This window comes from Aotus nancymaae, unplaced genomic scaffold (assembly GCF_030222135.1).
Source record: "Aotus nancymaae isolate 86718 unplaced genomic scaffold, 86718_ANA_hifiasm-v0.15.2.pri h1tg000028l, whole genome shotgun sequence".
NCBI lineage: Eukaryota > Metazoa > Chordata > Mammalia > Primates > Aotidae > Aotus > Aotus nancymaae.
In genome coordinates, this window is record NW_026988441.1 from 34,574,683 (window position 1) to 34,587,599 (window position 12,917).

The following is a 12,917-nucleotide window of genomic DNA, read 5'->3' on the forward strand; positions in this document are numbered from 1 at the left end:
TTGAGAGGCCAAGGCAGGGGGATCACCTGAACCCAGGAGTTCAAGACCAGCCTGGGCCACATGGTGAGAACCTGTCTCTACCAAAAATACACAAATTAGCCAGGTGTGGTGGTGAGCACCTATAGTCCCAGCTACTTGGGAGGCTGAGGTGGGAGGATCACTTGAGCCAGGGAAGTTGAGCCTGCAGTGAGCCGTGATCATGCCACTGCACTCCAGCCTGAGCAACAGAGTGAGACCCTGTCTTAAAAGAAATAAAAAATAAAATAGACATTCCCACTCTCACCGTATGTCAGGCTCTAGTTCAGCTCCTTGCTGGCCTCCCTCTTAGAACCTACCAGAATTTCCATTCTCTACATTCTCTATCTGGCTCATGGTTACATTATTCACAGCCATCTCCCCTACCGTCGCAGGAGTTCTCAGGTCTGAGGTCATCACAGCTACCTCCTTGCCCGTGACAGGCCTCTCCAGTGCCAAGCGGAGAGAAGCTCTCTGCAGGGACATACCTTCAACACAGGTCTGCAAGCTCGTGGCTGTCCTTACACATTTATTCAACATTTACTGAGCGTCTGTGTGTGCTCGGCCCCAACGAGGACACTCAGTGGCTCTACTGGGGCTGATATTCTAGAAGACAGTAAAAAAAATAAGAATACTCAGAGGCCAGGCACGGTGGCTCACGCCTGTAATCCTAGCACTTTGGGAGGCCAAGGTGGGTGAATTGCCTGAGCTCAGGAGTTCAAGACCAGCTGGGCAACAAGGCAGTCTCTATTAAAAATAGAAAAAAAAATAGCTGGGCGTGGTGGCGCACACCTGTAGTCTCAGTTACTCAGGAGGCTGAGGCAGGAGAATCACTTGAACCCGGGCCCGGAAGGCAGAGGTTGCAGTGAGAATCACTTGAACCCGGGAGGCAGAGCTGAGAATGGGCCACTGCATTCCAACCTGGGCGAAAGAATGAGACTCCATCTCAAAAAAAAAAAAAAAAGTACTCAAAGGCCGGGCAAGGTGGCTAACCCCTGTAATCCTAGCACTTTGGAAGGCCAAGGTGGGTGAATTGCCTGAGCTCAGGAGTTCAAGACCAGCCTGGGCAACACAGTGACACTCTTGTCTCTACTAAAATACAAAAAATTAGCCAGGCATGGTGGTATGTACCTTTAGTCTCAGCTACTCAGGAGGCTAAGGCAGGAAAATTGCTTGAACCCGGGCGGCGGAGGTTGCAGTGAGCTGAGATTGCCCCATTGCACTCCAGCCTGGGTGACAGAGTGAGACTCTGTCTCAAAGAAAAAACAAACAAAAAAACTCAGGTATATGTCTACTAAGATGTTAAATTGTGACTGGGCCACAGAGAAAAAGTGTGCAAGGAGATAAAAGAATTAAGTAGGTCGGACATGGTGGCTCATGCCTATAATCCCAGCACTTTGGGAGGCCGAGGTGGGCAAATCACTTGAGGTCAGGAGTTTGAGACCAGCCTGGCCAACATAGTGAAACCCCTTCTCTACTAAAAATACAAAAATTAGCCAGACGTTATGGTGGGCGCCTGTAATCCCAGCTACTCAGGAGGCTGAGGTGGGAGAATCTCTTGAACCCAGGAGGCGGAGGCTGCAATGAGATCGAGCCGTTGCACTCCAGCCTGGGCAACAAAACGAGACTCCGTCTCAGAAAAAAAAAAAAAGTTGGGTGCCGTGGCTCATGCCTGCCTGTAATCCCGCACTTGGGGAAGCTGAGGTGGGTGGATCAGGAATTCGAGACCAGCCTGGCCAACATGGTGAAACCCCATCTCCACTAAAGATACAAAAATTAGCCAAGCATAGTGGTGACTGCCTGTAATCTCACTGGGAGGCTGAGGCAGGAGAATCGCTTGAACCCTGGAGGCAGAGGCAGCAGTGAGCCAAGATCATGCCACTGCACTCCAGCCTGGGCCATAGAGTGGGGCTCCATCCCCCCTCCCAAAAAAAAAGAAAAGAAAGAAAAGAAAAAGAAGTAATTGCAGTTTTTGCCATTACTTTATCCCCCACCACCAACCCCATGCTGCCACCAGACAGAGTCTCACTCTGTGGTCCAGGCTGGAGTGCAGTGGCTCAATCTCAGCTCACTGCAAACTCCGCCTCCAGGGTTCAAGCAATTCTCCTGCCTCAGCCTCCCAAGTAGCTGGGATTACAGGTGTGTGCCACCATGCCCAGCTAATTTTTTCTGTACTATTAGTAGAGACAGGGTTTCACCATGTTATCCAGGCTTGTCTCGAACTCCTGACCTTGTGAACTGCCCGCCTCAGCCTCCCAAAGTGTTGGGATTACAGCGATAAGCCACCAAGCCTGGCCTTTGCCATTACTTTCAATGGCAAAAACAGCAATTACTTTTGCGCCAACCTAATAAAATCAATATCTCATCTGAAGGCTCTGAAAGAGACCTTGAAGGCAGCAGGAGTGGAGAGAGATCATTGAGCAGGGTCGGGGGGGCACAGGCAGAAAAGTTGAGGTGGCGTGAGTGGCAGGGCTGCCCCTGGCTGGTGCCTTTTTGGCTTCTTTTCGGCTCCAGCACCCAGCACTGGCCTGCCCTCTTGTGTCATTTCTCTGTCTCATCTTCGCTCATTACATGTTTGCATGGGGCTGGCTTCCTTCTCTAGGGCTCTGCGTTCCTACTTTTGAGGGAGGAGGGGGAGAGAAGGAGGCCGGGGGGAAGGAGGCCCAGCTGTTGTGCCTTATGCTGTTGGGGGTGAGGCGGATGGTGCCGTGTGATGGGGGTGCAGCGGATACCCTTCGTGTGTCTGTTCTGAATCATGATGGGCCGAGTGGAAAGGCAGGGTGGTGGTAAACTGAGGCACCGTGGGTGGACACAGGATGAAGGATGCTTTGAGGGTGGGGCAGGGGTGCACCCTTTAACAGGGGTGACATCGTGAGGGCTGACACCCATAGCATCAGCCACCGCCCACCCAGGGAGGTCTCACCGAGGTCTCAGGGCAGGCGGGCGATGGAGAGGGGCTCCACCCATCTTGGCAAGGCGGCCTCAGCTCTGCCGGTAACCAGGCCTGGGGAAAGCACCTAGCTCCCATCTTCTAGAGTGACCCGGACCAGAGGGCAGTGCTGGGCGGAAGAGATAAGTGGCAGGGAGGAGGAGGGAGGAGTTAGGCCCCCACCCCTCCCCAGGAGTTCAAATAGAGCAGGAAACAGGCGCCGAGAGATGATAAGCTCTAGGTCATGCTGCAAAAAGAGCTTGGATTGTGCCTGACATATAGTAGGTGTTTGGGAGGCTGAGGCAGGCAGATTATGAGGTCAGGAGTTCAAGACCAGCCTGACCAATATGGTGAGACCCTGTCTCTACCAAAAATGCAAAAAGAAAATTAGCCAGGTGTGGTGGCGGGCACCTGTAATCCCAGCTACTCGGGAGGCTGAGGCAGGAGAATCGCTTGAATCCAGGAGACAGAGGTTGCAGTGAGCTGAGATTGTGCCACTGCACTCCAGCCTGGCGACAGAGCAAGACTCCATCTCAAAAAAAATAGTTGTTTTTTTTTGTTGTTGTTGTAGTTTGTTTGTTTTTAGAGACAGGGTCCTGCTCTGTCACCTGGGCTGGAGTGCAATGGCGATATCATAGCTAGCAGTGGCTTCAACCTCCTGGGCTCAAAGGATCCTCCTGCCTCAGCCTCCCAAGTAGCTGGGACTACAGGCATGCACCACCATGTCTGGCTAATTTTTGAAAAATAGGCTGGACACAGTGGCTCACACCTGTAATCCCAGTGATTTGGGAGGCCGAGACAGGTGGATCACCTCGGGTCAGGAGTTCGAGACCAGCCTGGCCCACATGGTGAAATCTTATCTCTACTAAAAATACAACAATTAGCCCTGTCTCTACTAAAAATACAAATATTATGCCTATAGTCCCAGCTACTTGTGAGGTCAAGGCAAGAGAATTGCTTAAACTTGGGAGGCGGAGGTTGCAGTGAGCTGAGATTATACCACTGCAATCCAGCCTGGGTGACAGAGTGAGAGTCCATCTCAAAAAAAATTTTTTTTGCAAACATTTTTTGTAGGGTCTCACTATGTTGCCCAGGCTGGTCTGAAACTTGTGGGTGCAAGGGTTCCTCCCACCTGGGCCTCCCAAAAGTCCTGGGATTACAGGCCTGAGCCACCATGCCTGGCTCCCTCAAAAAACACTTTTTTTTTTAGATGAAGTTTTGATCTTGTTGCCCAGGCTGGAGTGCAATAGCATGATCTCGGCTCACCGCAACCTCCACCTGCCAGGTTCAAGGGACTGTCCTGCCTCAGGCTCCTGAGTAGCTGGGATTACAGGCACCCCCCACCACGTCCAGCTAATTTTTTGTATTTTTTGTAGAGACGGGGTTTCTCCGTGTTGGTCAGGCTGATCTCGAACTCCCGACTTCAGGTGATACACCCGCCTAGGCTTCCCAAAGTGCTGGGATTGATTGCAGGCGTGAGCCACTGCACCCGACTCACTTTTTTTTTTTTTTTTTCCTGAGACAGAGTCTAGTTCTGTCGCCCAGGCTGGAGTGGCAAGATCTCCACCTGCCGGGTTCTAGCAATTCTCCTGCCTCAGCCTCCTGAGTAGCTGGGATTACAGGCACTTCCTGTAATCCCAGGTGTGCCACTACCGCCCAGCTTTTTTTTTTTTTTTTTTTTTTTTTTTTGAGATGAAGTCTGGCTCTGTAGCCAGGCTGGAGTGCAGTGTCATGATCTCAGTTCACTGCAATCTCCGCCTCCCAGGTTGAGCCATTCTGCCTCAGCCTCCCAAGTAGCTGGTATTACAGGTTCGCACCACCACACCCAACTAATTTTTGTATTTTTAGTACAGAAGGGGTTTCACCATGTTGGACAGGGTGGTCTCGAACTCCTGACCTCAAGTGACCACCGTCTTGGCCTCCCTAAGTGCTGGGATTACAAGCGAGAGCCACCATACCCGGGCCTGGCTAATTTTTGAAAAACATCTTTTTTAGGTTCTCCCTATGTTGCCCAGGCTTGTCTGAAACTCTTAGGTGCAAGGGATCCTCCCACCTGGGTCTCGCGCAAGTCCTGGGATTACAGGCGTGAGCTACTACGCCTGGCCTCCTCAAAAATCGCTTTTTGAATGAATAACTCGGGAGGTCACATTGGAACCCTGGGCTTGTTCCACCTTGCAGAAACAGAAGCGGAGGCAGGGAATTCCTTTATAAAAACTTTATTGGGGGGATGGGTAGAAAATAGGGGTGACGCCCTTGGAGTTAAATACATAAATAAATAAGTAAATAAATAAAGCAATAAATAAGCCCCCGTGTGTGTCTGGGGGGCGTCCCCCGGCCCGCGGGGAGAGGGGAGCGGGCTCACGCCGAGGTCAGCTGAATGGCGAAGACCTCGCCCTCCGCCGGCGACTCGGCCGCGCCCCCCGCTGCCTCGGGTCCGCCCTCCGCGCCCGCCGCCCCGCCGGCGCCGCCGCCCGCGCCGTTGAGACACACGGCCTCGCCCGAGCTTTCGGCCTCCTGCACGTTGTACTCTCCCTTCTTGCAGGCGGTGGACTGCACGTAGAAGGCCAGGCCAGCCCCCGCGGCCAGAAGCGCCGCGCCCCCAGCTGCGCCACCCACGGCGACCCACAGCCACGGACCTGCGGGGTGGAGACCCTCGCGGAGGGTGGCCAAGCTCCGGGGGGCTTCCCCCACCGCCCCCTGCACCCTCACAGGCACGAGGTGAGTCCTCAGGCTGGGGGGAACCCACTGTCTGGCCTTGGGAGAAGGGAGGGACCCCACGCACGCACTAAGGCCACACCCAGTGCCAGGGCGACCCCAGACCCAATTTACATCGCACTTAAGCCCATGGGGATATAAATCCGTAACCACACTTAGCCCCCTAGAGACAAGTCAACTCTCCCCATCCCCCCAAAAATGAGGGTCAGCAGGACCAGGTCAGGTTCCCCCCACCCCAGAGAGACCCCAGCCCCAGGAGCTTCAAGAAATGAGAAGGCGATCTTGTCCCCTCCCACGCAGAACCCACCCCAAGTTTTTAAGTCCTTTCCTGCAGCAATGACAGCCCTGGAGGGTCCTCTCCTTGAATTCAGTTCTCCCCACCTCCATCTCCCACCCCTCAACGTGCGATCAACAGCTGCACCCGCTCAGGCAACTTTGATTTCTACTCCGTCCCACTTCCGTCTCAACTACCGGGACTGAGAAGCAGGCAGGCGGGATCCGCCGCCCCCAGACCCAGGTCACGCCCCCTTGCTGATCCCTCGCCCCGCCCCTCCCCAGCTGCTACTTACCCGCCACGCGCACCGTAATGCGCCGCGCGTGGCGCCCGTGCGCGTTGGTGGCTGCGCACTCGTATTCGCCGCCGTGGCTTCCCATGGCGCCCGCCACGCTCAGTGTGCTGTTGTTGCTCGACAGGCCGATGTTGAGGGCCCCCGGGGGCGCGCGCCAGCTGATCTGGGCTGGAGGCCAGGCCTCTGCGCGGCAGGTCAGGGTGAAGTTGCCACCTGGGCGCACGCCTCCGGGTGGCGAGGCAGCAAGTTCGGCCACCACCGGCCTGTCTGAAGGGCACAGAAGGTGCAGGGGGGCTTAGCGCCGGCCAGCCGCTGATCAAATGCCCTGCTCCGGCCCACCACGATCGATGAGAGACCACCCCGCCTCTAATGGGCAGAAGAGGATCCTGCCTCCTGTCAGAAAGCCTCCTCCCCCGACAATCAGGCTGTTGTTGGGACTAAAATTCCGCGCCCTTCTTCACTGAATTGGAGGTGAAGCCCAGGCCAGTGTTCTAATCCAGGATTTGAGGAGGGCTGTGCTCCTATTCCCTAGAATTTTCTTTTTAAATAATTAATTAATTAATCATGTTTTTGAGATGGAGTCTCACTCTGTCGCTTAGGATGGATTGCAGTGGCGCGATCTCGGCTCATTGTAACCTCCGCCTTCTGGGTTCAAGAGATTCTCCTTACTGGCTCCTGCCACTAAACCTGGCTAATTTTTTTTTTTTTTTTTTTTTTTTTTTTTTTTTTTTGAGACGGAGTTTCGCTCTTGTTACCCAGGTTGGAGTGTAATGGCGCGATCTCGGCTCACCGCAACCTCCGCCTCCTGGGTTCAGGCAATTCTCTTGCCTCAGCCTCCTGAGTAGCTGGGATTACAGGCACGCACCACCATGCCCAGCTAATTTTTTGTGTTAGTAGAGACGAGGTTTCACCATGTTGACCAGGATGGTCTCGATCTCTTGACCTTGTGATCCACCCGCCTCGGCCTCCCAAAGTGCTGGGATTACAGGCTTGAGCCACCGCGCCCGGTTTTTTTTTGGTATTTTTAGTAGAGAGAGGATTTCACCATGTTGGTCAGGATGGTCTCGAGCTCCTGACCTTGTGATCCACCCGCCTCTGCCTCCCAAAATGCTGGGATTACAGGTGTGAGCCACAGCACCCAGCCTTATTTTCTTTTTTTTAAAAAAAATTGTTCTTTTTGTTTTGTTTTGTTTTTTATTGGTTATATCTAAAGAAAGATATATATATATATTTTGAGATAATTTTCTTTTTTCAAAGAAAGACTCTCATTCTGTCGCCCAGCTGGAGTGCAGTGGCGGGATCTCGACTCACTGCAATCTCACCTCCCAGGCTCAAGCGATTCTCTTGCCTCGGCCTCCCAAGTAGCTGGGACCACAGGCACCTGCCACCACGACCAGCTAATTTTTGTATGTTTTGTAGAGACGAATTTTCACCATGTTGGCCAGGCTGGTCTCGAACTCCTGTCCTCAAGTGATTCAACCTTCCAAAGTGTTGGGAATTACAGGCCTGAGCCACCACCCCTGGCTAAAATTTTCATTACCCCCTGGTTTAGGCTGGAATTCCCTGTCCCAGAGAATGAGACCGGAAAGTTGCCCTTGAACACTCCCACCGCTGTGAGCCATTCTTGCGAGGACCGTGTCCCCTCCATGCAGTGCTGCCCCCACTCACATTCCACGCCCACAGTGACGGTCCGGGAGTCCGTGCCATGCGCATTGGTGGCCACACAGTGGTAGATGCCTGCATCCTCTCGGGACACGCGCTGCTGCTCAGGCCATGGAGTGCCTTCCCGAGAGCAGTGCACTCCTGGGGAAGGGCGACCCCGGGCGGCGCAGGCCAGCGCGGCAGCCTCAGTCCCTTCCAGCCACGTCTGGTGACTTGGGCAGGTAGATTCATCCATCTCCGGCGGCGCTGCAAAGCAGTCATGGGGGGTGTCAGGGAGGTGCCTAGACTGTGGGATACCCCTGCTCCCCGCCCACCTGGGCCTCGCTCACACTCCGCGCTCACGATGACTGTTTTGGCCGCGGAGCCGTGGCGGTTGGTGGCGTTGCAGATGTAGGTGCCGGGTGCCAGGTCACTAGGGATGCTGGGGGCTCTGAGACTAGGGTCTGGGGGTGCCAGCGGCAGCAGCACCCCCTCAGTGGCGCCCCCAGAGCCCACGCACTCCACGCTTGGTTGTGGTTTCCCATCGACCTCGCAGGAAAATAGGCGCCCAGATCCTTCCACCCATGTCCAATTGCTGGGGCAGTTCGGCTCCTCAAACCTGGGGCCATCTGGGGAACAGGATTACGGGGGTTCACCCGGGGGCCAGGAAGTCCAGCCGGAGTTGTCCCACAGATCCCTGGCTAACCCCACGCTGCCCCTACTCACATTCCACCGTGATGATCACATTTTTGGCAGCAGATCCCCGAGGGTTGGTGGCTTCGCAGCGGTAAGTGCCCGCATGCTCCGGAGCCACAATCAACAGCCCCTCGAGGAAGACCCCGAGCTCCCCAGAGCGCACGCAGCTCACATCAGGCGGCGGGACCCCGTGAGCCACACAGATCAGCGAGGCTTCTGTTCCCTCCACCCAAGTAATGCGTTCTGGGCAGCCCACGCTATCCAGCGCTGGTGCATCTAGAGGAGGAGTGTATTGTTGGCTCTGGGGTCTGGGGGCCATTCTAACGTCCCTAGACTTACTCTTTGGAGTTTCAAGGCTTCCACAAAGGGTTGTCCCTGCACAACCCTTGGACGCGGATCCAGGAGGGTGTCACGCTAATCGAGCCAGGCACTCTGGGAGCTCCCTGAGCCACCAGGGGCGCCTTTTTTGGTCTAAAAATTTCAACACTCTGGACGTCCTGCCTTTCCAAGACTCCGCCCAAATACCACGCCCCGGCCTACGGACACGCCCACCTGGTCTCTTCATCCTCCAAGATCTTTCCCCAACCCCACCCAAAGGGACAACTCACACCCTACTACTCTTCTCTGTAGGCCGGCCAGCCCCCAGACCTTGAACCAGACAGAGATGCACCCTGCGCACCCCGACTCACACTCCACTATCAGCGTCACGACCTTGACCGCCTCGCCCTGATCATTGGCAGCCTTGCAGCGGTAAGTGCCTGAGAGATCCCGAGTGACCGGACCCAGCAGGCCCAGAGCCAGTACGGCTCTGCCGTCGGAGCGCGTGCAGTGCACCGAGGGTTCTGGGTTCCCGCGGGCCTTGCAGCGCAGCGTCTGCTCTGGGCCCTCGGGCCACGTCCAGCTCCTGGGGCAGTCCGAATCATCCAGCCGGGGGGCGTCTGTGGGCAGGCCGTGGGGTTACACAGGCTTAGACGTGGACCGAGAGAAATGGCCCCGCCTCCACGACACGGCCAGGGATCAGGCGGGTCCTTGGAAGTTACCAGTAGAGAGGGTGAGGGGTTATCACCAACTCACATAGGACGCGAAGCTCTGCGCTCCTGTTCTTGATCAGGGTCTCCCCGTCCACGTCAAGGGTGGCGTTGCAGAAGAAGCTGCGCCTGTCGTCATTCTCGGTGGCATTTAGCTGAAGCTGGACGGGCTGCCCCGGAACCGTGGCTGGAACTCCCTCCAATGTGACCAGGGCTTCGGCTCCGGCTGTGCAGGTTACTGTCACCATCTGCCCCTCGGAGATGCTGGGTTCACTCAGGGTCAGCAGTGGTGCCGGGAAGCCTGGGGCGGAGCATTGGTCGGAGTATACTGACCAAACCCCTCCCGCCGGTCAAGGCCCCCCCTCCCCTTATCTGCCCGAACCCTCGGGGTGCTGAGGCCAAACTAGGGTACCGCGCCCAGCCTCCAGGCTGCACAGGCTCCTCCCCACCAGTGGTTACATCTCCGCCCCCACATGCTCCGCCCACCACATGCCCCGCCTTTTTGGGGACACTCGGGCCACGCCTGTCCCGCTACTGAGGTCCCGCCCACTCGTCGCCCCGCCTTCGCGTTCCTCTGGCCCAGTCTCTGAACTGCGGAGACCCCGCTTCCCTCCTTACTGTAGATGGTCACGTTCTCCCGGGTCTCCCGGTTTTCGCCCGCCAGGGTGACGTTGCAGACCAGCTGCCTGGCACCCTCCTGCTCTGCGCTAGCTGTGGCTGTGGCAGTGGCCACGAGTGCGTCCCCGTCGAGGGTGACATCAGGACTCAGATTCTGGTCTCCCAGCGCGAGGTAGACCCTGGCCTCTGTGGCTGGAAATAGTCTGTCCAGGGCGCAGCTCACGGGCCTTTCCGAGCCAACTTCCAAGAATCGGGGAGCAGCGAGGCGCGGGGGATCCGGAGACAGGGCTAGGGGTGGAAGACCCAAGTTTGAACGAACTTGTGTTCCGAGAGCTCAGTATGTTCTAAGCACTTGACATGCACTATCTTAACGTGTAATCATCCTCAAGGCACAGAGAGGGAAACAGCTCAGCTCGTGGGGGTTGAAGTCAGGATCAGCATTCAGATGTATCTGCCTCTAAACCTCATAAACACCGACCTGACCCCACTTGGTCCCATCTCCGCACACCCTACTCACAGAAGGTTCGGAGCTCTCTGGGGGCGGAGCTGTTTTCAAACAGTCCCAGGCCGTGTGGCCGCAGGTCCAGCTCCGCGCGACACGAGAAATTGGCCCCATGGTCCTCCCTCCGGGCCAGTACCGTGGCTGTGAGCACCGCGCCCCGCGCTCGGGGTGGTTCGCCGGCGAAGCTGCGGCGGATCAGCTCCTGGGCGCCCCGCAGCAGGGTCAACGTGAGGCTCGCACGGGGCCCAGCACCCGGGACCCTACAGCTCAGGGTGAAGTTCTGGCCCACCGGCTGCCAGGGAGGCAGCTGCACCAGCTCTACGCGATCTGGTCGCTCTGCAAATGGGAAGAGTCCGCGGCTCTTGGAACGCCAGAACTTGGAACCCAGGGGAGGGGGTGGGGACACAGAGGGTGGGGCCTGAAAGGGAGGACCCTGGGACCCAGAGGGCGGTGCCTGGGAGGGAGGAAAAGTAGTGGAGTACGCGGGAGGCCACCCAGAACTCACGGAAAGTGCGAATGAGCCCACGCGCCTGTAGTGTGCGCCGCGCGCAGCGGAAGAAGCAGACGGGCTGGGTCTCCGGCTCGCGAATATCCACCAGCTGCCGCGCCAACCAACGCAAACCCCTCTGGGTCCCGTTTCGGCGCAGCGAGGTCTCCAGGCCACCGCGTTCCGGCCGAGGGCAGTTGGTGCTGCAATTCAGCCACAGCGAGCCCCCGCGCTCCACGAACGCCACGCGGGGTTGCAGGTCCGCCCAGAAGGGCTCCTGCGAGACCGCTGCCCAGGGAAACGCGGGCTCAGCCTGGGAAGCCAACTCCCTGACATGTTAGCGCCCTTATGTCGAGTCAAGGGTTCTCGGAGGGCGGGGAGGAGGAGAGGCTGCAGCCAGGGAAAGAACCCAGGCGTCCTGCGTCCTGCCCAGGCCTCGAGTTTAAAGGCGCGCTCCCAGAGTCTAAACCTCGAGGGTGTCTCTGGGACGTGGTACCAGAGATCCCTGGTCTCCAAAGCGCCGATGGAGCGGCGGGAAAACATGGGAGGGGGGAGGGGATAGAGGAAAGGAAAGATGGGGTCTTCGATGCACACAGCAAGGCTGAGAGCAGGGGACCCCAGGTGGGGGATGGGGGATAAACCGGTTCTCAGGGTCCTGGTAGAATCCCGAGATATGGGGAGAGTGCGTTTGCCGCAAGGGCAAAGGAGAGATGGGCTCCAGATAGGTGGGTCAAGGATCAGGAAGGACCCTACACCCGGTGAAGAACACGGAACCAGGACGCAGGGCTGGGCTCATGGAAGGAACCGCGGGAACAGCCGAGGTGCCCGGTTGCCAGGGCTCCGGGCAGAGCGGGAACAGCGTTTCTGAGTCACGGTAGTTGGAGAGATGGAGTCTTCGCGGACCGCGAGTGGGGAAGATCCCAGTCCGTGGACCATGGTGCACAGCAGAGCGTGAGGAGGTACCCGGGGAGGGGACAGGAGAGACTCCGGGTCTCCAGGGCGCAGGGCTGGGTGCGGAAGAGCACCTAGGAGCTCGAAATGGGTAGGGGCGATCGAGGGGTCAGGAAGCTGGGGCTCGGGTGTGTATTTGGGAGGAGGGGGAAGGGAAGAAGACTCAGGCTCGAGGTGGGGGCAGAGGCGTGGGAGAGAGGCGAGGGCGGAGCCGGGAGGGACAGGAGGCCGCTTCTCAGTCCGGGAACTCCGCCCCCGCCCTGTCCACCCCGAGCCAGAGCGGGGCTCTTACCTGAGAGGTCGAAGAGCCCCAGGCCCAGAGCAGCCCAGAGGCCGAGTAGCGCCCGGCGCAGCCCTGGCGAAGGCCCTGGCATCGCCGCGGCGGGGAAAGCGCAGGAGGCGAGGGGAGCGCGAGCCGAGGAGCTGGGCTAGAGGACGGCTCGGCGCGGCGCGGCGGGTGGGGTGTGGGGGAGGCAGAGTTGCGCTCGGGGATTGGTTTAACGTTGGTAACTTGGTTTCCAAGGAGGGGGCGGCGGCAGAGGCGGCGGGGGGGCGGGAGGCGAGCGTGCGCTAAGCTCCTGGCCTTGGTGAAGGCGAGCTGGCAGGAGCGAGGGACCCCCGGGGTCTACGTGGAGGCCGGCATGATGGCCCAGAGCCTTCTGGGGGAGACCACGCTCTCCCGCGTCATCCTCGGCCGCGACTCTGGGATCGGGGGATGCTGGCTTGCCCTTCCCAAACCCCTACCCCAGCCCTGGCTGAGATGCTG

The 12,917-nt window shown here is 57.7% G+C and overlaps 1 protein-coding gene across 1 annotated transcript; it reads right to left on the bottom strand.

Moving 5' to 3' along the window:
- Nucleotides 1–5,302: 5,302 nt before the first annotated feature.
- ICAM5 (intercellular adhesion molecule 5) lies at nucleotides 5,303–12,525 on the bottom strand. The gene is made up of 11 exons (XM_064382143.1): nucleotides 12,444–12,525; nucleotides 11,219–11,488; nucleotides 10,729–11,049; nucleotides 10,212–10,499; nucleotides 9,640–9,894; nucleotides 9,255–9,503; nucleotides 8,596–8,841; nucleotides 8,220–8,498; nucleotides 7,897–8,136; nucleotides 6,229–6,495; nucleotides 5,303–5,580 (listed from the first exon to the last, which is right to left on the bottom strand). The coding sequence occupies exons 1-11, from the start codon at nucleotides 12,523–12,525 to the stop codon at nucleotides 5,303–5,305; spliced, it is 2,775 nt and encodes a 924-aa protein (XP_064238213.1).
- Between the last annotated feature and the right edge of the window lie 392 nt (nucleotides 12,526–12,917).

Coding starts and splice junctions, on each gene's coding strand:
- ICAM5 (XM_064382143.1), bottom strand. CDS start 12,525: ATGCCAGGGCCTTCGCCAGGGCTGCGCCGGGCGCTACTCGGCCTCTGG. Junction 11,050..11,218: donor TGGGCTCATTCGCACTTTCC/GTGAGTTCTGGG, acceptor TCCCATTTGCAG/AGCGACCAGATCGCGTAGAG. Junction 9,895..10,211: donor GGAGAACGTGACCATCTACA/GTAAGGAGGGAA, acceptor GCTCCGCCCCAG/GCTTCCCGGCACCACTGCTG.